The sequence below is a fragment of the Rhipicephalus microplus genome, unplaced genomic scaffold (genome assembly GCF_043290135.1).
Source record: "Rhipicephalus microplus isolate Deutch F79 unplaced genomic scaffold, USDA_Rmic scaffold_511, whole genome shotgun sequence".
NCBI lineage: Eukaryota > Metazoa > Arthropoda > Arachnida > Ixodida > Ixodidae > Rhipicephalus > Rhipicephalus microplus.
In genome coordinates this window covers 50,221-60,678 of record NW_027465072.1, presented here as the reverse complement: position 1 = coordinate 60,678, position 10,458 = coordinate 50,221, and the positions used below count along the sequence as shown (strand labels likewise).

Here is a 10,458-nt window from a genome sequence, read left to right as displayed (position 1 = left end):
GCATAAATTTCCTAGTGATGAATAGGTTTTCGACTCTCAGGCTGCTCTCGCCATCTAGAAAGGAATAGAAAAAGCGAGCATTCGTACCTAGTACGACTTCCGAGATTCGGTAGCACTCGGGCTACCACAGATCACCGAACTCATGTCCTGCTTGTAGAAACACTGGCTAAGCCTAGAGTTCAGAGAAAACAAGTACGGCTCTCGGTAACGGTGCCACATTGTCATGAATACGTTGTCGGTGAAGCTTTCGGATACAGACTCGAAGCAAATAAAAGCGTCAGTTTAAGACTAACAGCCCACGCAATGCGCGAGGAACATCTTAAACATTCGAAGTGGGCGGCTCTCTTTTCAAGTAGTGGTGCTACGTTTTTTTTCTTTTTTTTTTCGTTCTCTGGGGCGTGTCGTCCGCGTTCCGAACGTGCTTCACAGCTGTACGGGTGGAGGAATGGTCATCTGCGAAAGAAATTTCGGCGGAGCCATCCTTAACGTTAGCTACACTCATGAGTAAGCTTTCTCGGAGGCAAGAAGATGACGTAAAAAGTGAATCCGCATGACTTCATTGGCTGAGCCAAAGCGGCTTTGCGTGCATGTACAAGAGCAGTGCTGCGCAGGCGCCAGGAGCAGTCACTACGCGCGCCTCGCTGCTCTGCGCATTCCAGAGGAATGATGGCATGGCCGCGGCAGACGCAATTTGATCGTACCCCATGGCTGTTGCACCTCGAGCCGCGCTGCTCTCTCTGGTCGAGTCGGCAACGGCGCTACATATATGTAGCGGGACGTTTGCCAGTGTGGTATAGCCATGAAGAAGGAGAGTGAAATGGCTGCTCAGCGGCGCAGAAGAGCTGAAACGCTTAACTCGACGTATCGTGAAGTAATTTTCTGTCAACCAGTGGTGTAGGAATAGCAAATCGAAGAAGGCTTCGGGGACAACAGAGTGCTGGGGGCACCAGAATGAAGGCAGAAACACGTAACAAAGCGGCCTTGTTCGCCTCCTCTCCACTCCCCCCCCCCCCCCCGCCCAAAAAATATTTCTGGCTGTGCCACCGGATGAACCAGCCATTAATAAGTATTCGGTTAGCCTAAGTGCATTTTTATAGCAGTATATGCAAGCAATAAAAATGGTCCCAAAATTGAAACGAGCAACAAGCGTTTGGAAGAAAAAAAACACGGATACATAACAAAGATGACAGGGGTGATCTATGTCCAAAAGGTGCACTTGTCCTCGGACCACAGCTTGTCGCCGCGAGAGCACCCGAAAGTTTTGGCGAAGTGGGCGGAGTTGTTGGCAACACCATTGACGACCACTTCGGCTAGCGGGTCATCGCAGTGGCCCTGGGCCCACAACACGTAGAACAACTCGTTGTTGCTGTACTGCTGCGTGAGGCGCACTCCAAGGCCTATTTCATCGGCGAGGCTTCGTCGGTAGGCGTCGAACAATGGCTCCAGGACGGCTGTCTCGGTTTTAACCTGGGATGAGGTTGGGTGTACGAACAAGTCAGGTGTGTTAGTTGAGAAAGTCCTGGAAGAAGCTCTATTAGGGTGTAACTTTCGGGTAGTATCGTCTAAAACAATCGCCACAGGAGTTCGCACCAAATGTGCCCTAGTCATGCTGATGCCCTACAATTTTTTAATAATTGACAAATGGTGCTCAAGCAGAGTGGGGTGCGAACAAAGCATCACCGATAAGTAGCACCTTCCCCCTTTGTATACGCATTTTAAAGCGAAGAAAAACTTGCAATAAATGCAAATGTGCTAATAAAGGAATGACAAGCTACTCAATACGAACTGCCTTTGCTTTCTAGTTTGGCAGGGCTGAAGCTGGTATGCACCTGAACAGTTTTTGCTATTAAACATTGAGAGTTCTTGGCCCCCACTGCTGTAAAAATTTTCTACGAAGAAACCTGCGGAGTAATTGACTGGGCAGTTTTGACAAAAAAAAAAAAGAAGCAAGTCTTATTGGCAACCCCTTCTGTGCACTTCGCCCGCTTCCGACCCACCTTTTGCGCACGTCTAATACAAGCACGATTCGTTGCGTAACCGGATAAAAATGTGAAGTATTCCTTCACGTGTTCCCGTATCAATGTGCCAAAATAACCACATCTTTTCAACCAAATTGTGTTGAAATAAACACTTACCCTAGCAATAAAGATAACTAGGAAAGGATAAACTTGTAACTAACTCATTAGCTACCTCTGTTATTTGTCTTATACCACATCAATGTTGCGTGTCGCAGCTTACACTGACTGTTACTGAACGGGTGAAGCCTACTGTTGTGTAACATCTTAAAAACACGTTATAGTGATGGGAAACGCCCTGGTGGAAGGAACCAGAAATTTCGACCACCCGGGGTTCCTTAACACACAGTTAAACGTAAATACACCGGCGAAAAGTGTTTTGAGTCCATCGAAAATGCAGTGGCCACGGTCGTGAAGCAACGCTATACAGTCGTAGAACGGATAAAATAGAGGAACAGAACAAGGTTCAAACGCGATTTCACCAGAACTCACCCTTTCGGCTATCGCCTTGCTCGATGCCATCTTATTCTCGACACAGCGGGTAGCCTGGTTCAGGTGATGCTGGTTAGCCCATCTCCACCTGTACGCGCCCTGGCGACGTGGTACCATGGCTCGCATGACGGGTGCTCCAATGAGAAGAGTAGCGATGGGATCCGCGCTGTGTGTGACGTTCATTATGACGCTCACCAGACCAGGGGATGCCACGACGGCCTTGCGCTTCTTCACGTACTGAGTCTGTGAGAACAGAAAACATAGGCACCCAGATTTTGTGAAGTTGAGAGTCTCAATAAATCTAGTCAGGTCAGTGTAAACGAATCTTCCAAAATCCCGAAAAATTTGACTGATGAGAAGCCAGCAACCAAACATCAAATCAAATATATTTTCACTTTCTTAGGTCTTTGTTTAACGCTTTCACCTATGTCCATATTCCAGTTATGTGTTAGGATTTGGCGATTCGCACGGTTTGTAGAATTTTCAAAACTGCCTATCAGGTATTTAAAACAAGTAATATGCACATACTATCGCTCAACTAAGAATAAAATGGGCTGTTCGGTTAATCAGCAAAGCATGTGGCACAGCATACTGGCTGAAAGGACGACGCGAAACAAGAAACACACCGGAACAAAGGATTTAGTGCGTCTTTTCCGTTCCTAGTGTTGCTCTTCTAGCCTATGTGCGCTGCCATTGGTAAAAATCTGAAGGAACGTTACATCACAAAAACGCACTCTAAGTGAAAGCAAAAGTGAGAACTCTTTATGCTTATTCATTAAAAATTTTAATATCCCCAGCCTAATTACACAAGTTCTGGTGTCTTCGGCAGCTGCTTGCGTCCCTAGTAGGAGTCACAATTATTCTTGAAGGCCACGTATAATGACCATTTCACTTCAAATTTTAGTTGTACCCTTTCTTGCGCAACAAGGAGCACCGACGAGACAAATGGAAACGTCGAAACACAAACTAGCCGCTTTTTATAACACCACTCCTGTAGAATTTTCTGGTCTTCAATGCCGCAACTGCCTTCGAGAAGGCAAGATTGCAAGTCGGAAGGTAAGCGCCAGTGACACCCCCTGCTAGAAAATTTCTCATCTCTTCAAGCTTGAATTTTCTTAACTGTTGCTTCGCTCAACTAGCTGTGTCTTTGCCGTAGTATGGGCCACGAGTTTGAGCACTGAGGGTAAAAGGCCAGTGGTACTGAAATTAATGTGTAATAGGCAGGCGGAAAGCTTTCGTTTATAGAAAGCGCACTTGGTAAGGGCTCTTTAAACACTGCGAGGCCCCAAGCTACGTGTAGGCGGCCATGCCCTTTTTTTTCATGGCTTCCAATGCTATAAATGGGCATTACTGAGTTCAAATCAGCGTTCATAGTGAGCCAGTAAGCATCGTCTGATTCAATCTACCCTAAATTTCTCACACTAAGGTATGTGACCTTAAACATTATAAGGTATAGTTTACTTTGAACATGTTGTTGAAAATGGTCGGATGTCAGATGCAATTGGTTTATGAAGGTACGTACATCGGCAGTGAAGAGGGACATCAACGGAACCTCGCGGTGACGCATACTGTTCATGAACTCGGCGTCAACCACTTCGAGGTGTCTCCGAACCTCCAGAGCAATGGATTCGTTGAAGTGCTCGATCTCCAGCTTGGCCGCTGCCCCGGCACCTGCGACTGCCCTGGAGACATCTGTGTCTTGCACGATGGTGTTGTTTCTGGCATATGAGGCGATTGTTCACAAATGCTCATCACAACGCACCCGGCATAGAAGAAGTGTCTCAGCAATTTCAACCTATAAATTACAATGATTTCTCTACCTGCACGAGCAGTTTTCATTTCCGCGAAAGTTAATGGTCTTCATCTTGTCCTTGACGGCCAAGTGTTACCATGTTCTGGTGACATATCGCGTGGCTACGTTGCATGATGTAATGTGCTCGTATGGGGCCGTATAGGCACACAATAATAGAAGCGCAATCAATCAATCAATCAATCATTTACTTGACCACTTCAGAGAGTAGAAGGCTTGGGAAGAAAAGTCTCCCGAGAGCTTTACGAAGCTTCCCAGCTGATTACAGCTCAGCAAGCAGTGATGGCAAACGATATCGGCGTACATAAGTATACATTATTCTTCTATGCACGGTGACCGAAAGAACGCAACACGTTCACGCAGTTCAGAGTGTGCTAACAACTAATATTTTTTAGGCGAACACCATGTCCTGAGAACCCTGTTCAATTAAACACCAACTTGAACAATTATTCGTTAAATCACCTCTGCCCTTAAAACGCGCATGGTACGGTATAGCAAACATTTGATGCGGTCATTTCATTTCAAATTTAGTTTACATGTGACAGGAGTGCACGTTAAGACGACAAATATACGGTCGCACTCGTCAGTATGTCTATCAGTTTGTTGAATTCAGAAGTACCGCAGTCAGAAGTGAAATTAAAATGTTGCGTCTTTTGTTGTGAAATTCTTTTACATAATGTATCAAAATATGTCTGAATTCAGTAACTACATGTAAACTAAGCGTCTATATACGACCATGCACGGCTAAGAATGTTTCGCAGACTCGAGACGTCATTGAGCACCATTGAAGAAGTATACTGTTCAGCATTTAACCAGCGCAAAGTGTACTTTGTGAGACGCCCGCAAACAAGGCAGACAAGGACACCACTGCAGCGCTGTTTCTCCACTCTTTCCCATCACGTTGAAATACTAAGGCATCATCATACGAAGGAAGTATATAGATACTCCTTCGTTAGGAAGTGTAGTCGTGGACAGATGCCATGCTTCGAAATATACTGCTTCGACATGTTCCAAAGTATACGCTAAACTCACCACCGATCAAGATATCATAATGATGGTGCACGAACGACGGGACGAGTGAACGATGGGACATATAGAACGTCTAACCGTTACCTGTCTGTGTTTACGGGAAATAGCACAACACATATCAGGCACACAACTAGGTACCACAGGAAGGCTTGACGATGCTATCTCATGACTTCGCGGACGCACACGGAGATACTTTATATAATTAACTAACTTCTATGCCCTCTCATGGCACAAGCTGGTAGCGTTGTGCACCCCTCCTCACCATTGCGTCTATTAGTCATTTCATTGTGAATAAAAATGCAATACCAACTCGCCGTTTATAAGGCAATGTCAACTCGCCCAACGCTCGAATCTTCTATGTTATTTCACGTTGCGTGCCTTGTACATACAGTATAATTTTCAGCATAAAAATTGTATATTATTAGTGAGCGTTTTATGGCATTTGTCATTTCACTTGTCCATCGTTTCTGCCGTTTCGCCATTCATGACATAGAGCAACTAGTTCACGTAGAAACCATCGATCTTAAAGGACCTTGCCTGTTGCGGCGAGAAAGCCACCTCGGCACGCGATCCCTCAGTGCCCAGCGGAGCAGCCAGGACACCTTGGAGAGGATGTCATGGGGCCGCCGCACGGCATGCTTGAGAGCGAGACGGGCAGTTTTTGTAGTGTTGGTGATGTAGTGATCTTCCATCAGGTTGAAGCAAGCCTGAACACGTGCTTTTGGTGGTTCGTCAAACACTGCTTCGAAGATTCGGTTTGCCTGTGTCAGCAATACCCGGAGCCACATCAGTGAAGTTAAAATATTGCCTGCGCAGTGTGTATTTCTAGGTCTTCGTATAATTTGTCCACCACTACGTTTAAGTCGAATGCAGTCGAACTATTTTTGCTCAACAATTTTTAAGTATTCTGTAAGTTTAATGTAGTTACTTAGCTTAGATTGATAACTTCATTTCATTATTTTTGTATGAGGAATATTGCGCAATGCATGTCTGTCCATCTTGATTAGGCAGTATCCACTCACACCGATATGCTATGAATGATACAATAAGTTATCTCAAAAGGCTCCTTTTTTACTGCGATAACAATTATGTGCACACTCTCGGCTCGTTTTTGCCATCGGTGACATCACAGTTGTGAAGAACAATGTTTTCCGAAGGTAGTTTGACCCAATAGAAATTGAAATCGCAAGCAGGCTTATCTATCGGAGATTCGAAAGTTGGTTCTTCAGTAAAAACCTTTGTCTTCCCTGGCCAAAATAGGGCTTGCAATTCTACTACGCGATCGTTAATGGTGAGGGTGAAAAGACGTGCGAATATACGCACCATAGGTCCCAGGAGGGGCGAGAAGTAGATGACCTTCCAGTACAGCTGGTATCGGTCCAGGTGCTCTCCGGACTCCATTGCCAGGTCTATGGCGTAGTGACACCGGGCAGCGCGGGCGACCCATTGGCAGGCGGCTGGAATCCATTCACGTGTGAAGAAGCCCGAAGCGGGTTCAGTGGAGTCGTCGAGGCTAAGGTTGTTTGTAAGGCTGCACAAAGCATTAAGGAGCAAACGCGGCACCTACTTCAGTTGTAACAAAGACCTCACGTGTACGTATTTGAATTGCGTAGGCATCTTTATAGTCACAGACGTCGTGGGAATAAAAGTGACGAGCACCATGCACTACACCATCAGGCAATCAGTGAGTATTAGAAAACATGTCAGAAAATATGAGGTCGAAAATAACTCTACAGCCACCATTTGCCGCGAAACAAGACAGAAACAATAACTCCACAATACATGATTGTCTTATTTGTCACCCATCAGCATTTCGCGTATTTTTTTATAACGTGTTTATGTCCAACGGATGAAAGTTCTGTAAAACGTGTACTGTGAATCCTCATAATTATTTAGTAGTAAAGCGTTGTGGTATGTTATGATGCTTCTCACTGCCTTCCCGTTTCGATACTCATGTATGAGAAAGTGACAGAAGCGAAACGTCGGTAACTTTATTTTCCATAAATGTAGATTCAATTGTCAATTGCTTAGTTATATTCGCATTGTGCATACTGAACTTTACTAGCGTAACTAGATTGGCGCTATTTAGAAAAGAAAAAATGAATCGACATTGTACGTTTTTGCCTCTGTGCGGTATGACACAAGTGGTTTTCATGCAGCTCCACGCAATTAACGTATTTCACTCGGCTGAACTGATCAAGAATTGAAATAATATGTTAGGGCTACTACTTGCATCTATACATTTTTTTCACCATTACCCGTACTTTCCACCCAAGTTCAGTCGCACTATTGGGGTTAGGGCTACGCAGTATTTGCAATCGCAAATAATCAGTAATGGTTGTGAACCAGGACACTTAATGGGGGATGGCTTTTCACATTTTTTTTGTTGATAAATGCAAGTCTTCAAATTTTTTCTTGCAGCACATGCTACTGTCACGCGGAATGCATTGGTTGTGTACCTTTTGATGTAATCGAAGAACTCCGGCATGGTGCGACGGCGACCGGACTTGAAGAATCGCTCCGATAAGGTCAATGGCGTCTTGGGAAAGTTGGAGGTACAACCATCTAGCTTTTTCTCGTCCCAATCGCTGCAAAATGACAATGGAAAGCACGAGAGAAGTTTCAAAAAAATATTTGAATCGTTGCTTTAGCATAGATTCTCTCGGAGCGTGTATAGTACGAATGCTTTTATACGTAAAAAAATAATTATGCGGTGTGGAAGTTATGAAGCATTTGTAAAAAATGTGTCAAGATGTTGCAAATTTATCAGAAGGTGCGTGTGATTTTAGGGATGAAGCTTCTTATGATCTGGGGGGGGGGGAGGGGGAGTCCCCCCTCCCCCAAACATATAGATGTTTGAAATATGACAGTTTGGTGAATGGACACAAGATGGCATTGGAGGAGCAGCTGCTCTTTGATTGGCTGCTGCGCTGGGGACCACTGGTGTGCCCGTTATCTCTCCATCTCATGGATTCTTACCGTACGTGTTAGATCGCAAGCACGGCGCCGGGTGTATATCGAGAGGGCTCGCGCCAAGGATGCCGCCGCGAAGCGCGTACTTAACGAGAAGCGGATCCCGGAATGCGAGAGCGGGAAGCGGCGATGTTCTCGGAGGATTCACAGTGTCACTGAAAAACCTCCGGAGCTTCAACCTCACCCTCAACCACTCTATAAAGGTGGTTGATTTTTTTTATAGTAAACAGCTTCAGCTTACGTCCAAGTGCATAGGCGTCCAAGTCACGCCCCTGACGTGGTTTGTAAATGTGCTCGCCATGTTTTTTCTCTTGTTTTTATAGCATCTGTACGTTAATCTTTTCGACTGATTTTTTTTTCCCTGAAGCTTGTCTATGAGTGACTTAGCAAACTGACCGTACACCCCATCACGCATTTCTCGCAGGTACGCGCCGAATACACCTTCTTCTCCGAACAAGGCACAAATTAGAGCATCATTGCATGCTAAATGAGAAACCACAAGTATAGTAATTATGATTGACGAATGCAATATCTTGTAGTATGATCGAAGCATTGATCGAAGGTAACTAAAACATGTTGCATTCTACTTGTTCGAAATAGCACAGCCTATATCTTTGGCTTTCAAGAGTGTATAACGTTTTTTTTTTTAAGGAGTGAAGGTGCTAGGCTGTGGGTCGTTCCTTCCTCTGTGGAAGTAATAGTAGCGGTTGTAGTCGATGTAATATGTAGCCACCTCTAGTTTATGAACTACTCAATAGATTGCGTTGTGTGTATATATCTTTGGAAAAATTATCACTACATGTTGTTAGTGGTTTTCATATAGTTGACGCATGGACGGACAGATGGACGGCCCAATAGACAGATGGATGGAAAGAAAGACAGACGCACGGACGCGCGCACGGAAGCCCGGACGGACAGATGGACGAACGAACGAATGATTCGCCTCATTGGACATCGTTCCCTGAATGGATATGGTGTGAATCTTTTTTCTGCTTTGCGCAACCTCAGCTCAGGAATCTTTGTACTTGTGACACATTATGCGTTACTGAAGAAGATTGTACAATGCATTTATGCTGTTAAAAAGACATCCCCTGTGTGATCTGGATATCCTACGTGTGTCTACGAAGACAGGTGATTGAAGGAGAAGAAAACTCACTATCTGATGTGGTCCTTTATCATGAGATCCACGCCTTCCATGCAACGCTTGAAAAGGGAGTCAGAGTTTGCGGGCAGGGCACCGTCCTTGGTCTTGTGACGGCTTATGATGCGACGCATGCTGTCCATGAGCTTGTCCGAGCCGATCTTGTATGGGGACCGTGTCTTCGCTTCGCAAACATGACGGTAGAAGTCGGTGCAGGGTCGGTTCCTGTTTGCGGCTTCCCTTCTTTGCGAGCCACCACTGTTCAGGAGGGACTGCAGCCAGCGGCACATCGGCGTTGAACACGGAGTTTGCCGGAACATGCTGTCAGCGTCCATCGGCTTGTAGATGTGTTCCTGGAACGGTTACGTTCCGCTTTATATTGCAGGCCACTGACACGGCTAATACGTACAGCGGGTATTCTGGAGAGCAAAGCTGCGAGTAATTGGGCATATGGTCACAATACAATGAAGACAATTATTGTGCAAGTTCTGTCAAGAGCGTGGAAGCTAACGACAAGTTGAACACCTCGAATTTTTCAGTAAAAGCTTTACTGTACAGTACAAGGTGACGAGGCTGAGGTTTTCAAAGCATTCAAGTCTGGGAACCTTTAGGCCAAAATTCGCTTTGAGCAGGTAGAAATAACCAAAAAGAGATAATCTGAACGGTGGCTGAATTCGAGGCAGTAGTTAGGTTTTATCTTTTGCTGCGTATAGTTACTACTTCCTTATATGAGTGCTATGGCTCCGTGGCATAAATGGTGATCCGGTCGGAAAGGTACAGGTCTGTCTCTACATACAGGCACAAAGACAACGTGCAGACATTCGTTGACCGTTATTCTTTGTCCCCCCTCTCGTGTCCGCGCTACATTAAGTGCGTTGAGTCATGCACGTGTCTAGCGTGAACGCCGGAGTGCCTGTAGCATAGAAATAGTAATGATAATTGTTCCGCTATTACGTCTCAAAGCCACTACATCATTCTGAGGCATGACGCATAGAGTA

General features: G+C 45.2%; 2 protein-coding genes across 2 annotated transcripts in view; both read right to left on the bottom strand.

Moving 5' to 3' along the window:
* Positions 1-1,039: 1,039 nt before the first annotated feature.
* On the bottom strand, positions 1,040-4,219 carry LOC142794843 (uncharacterized). Its single transcript, XM_075885957.1, has 3 exons — positions 4,030-4,219; positions 2,508-2,750; positions 1,040-1,467 (listed from the first exon to the last, which is right to left on the bottom strand). Exons 1-3 carry the CDS (start codon positions 4,081-4,083, stop codon positions 1,198-1,200), a joined length of 567 nt encoding a protein of 188 aa, XP_075742072.1. The 5' UTR covers positions 4,084-4,219; the 3' UTR covers positions 1,040-1,197.
* Positions 4,094-10,458, bottom strand: part of LOC142794842 (uncharacterized) — a 27,173-nt gene continuing 20,808 nt past the window's right edge. Inside the window, exons 5-8 of the mRNA XM_075885956.1 lie at positions 9,476-9,813; positions 7,806-7,934; positions 6,670-6,877; positions 4,094-4,225 (exon numbers count right to left, since the gene is read on the bottom strand). Coding sequence (XP_075742071.1) covers positions 4,094-4,225; positions 6,670-6,877; positions 7,806-7,934; positions 9,476-9,813 — 807 coding nt within the window. The remainder of the gene's footprint in view (positions 4,226-6,669; positions 6,878-7,805; positions 7,935-9,475; positions 9,814-10,458) is intronic.

Excerpts from the sequence above, each read along its gene's own strand:
- LOC142794843 (XM_075885957.1), bottom strand. The coding sequence starts at position 4,083 with ATGAACAGTATGCGTCACCGCGAGGTTCCGTTGATGTCCCTCTTCACT. Across the intron at positions 2,751-4,029 it reads TGTCCCTCTTCACTGCCGAT|ACTCAGTACGTGAAGAAGCG; the intron begins GTACGTACCTTC and ends CTGTTCTCACAG. Across the intron at positions 1,468-2,507 it reads GCAAGGCGATAGCCGAAAGG|GTTAAAACCGAGACAGCCGT; the intron begins GTGAGTTCTGGT and ends ACCTCATCCCAG.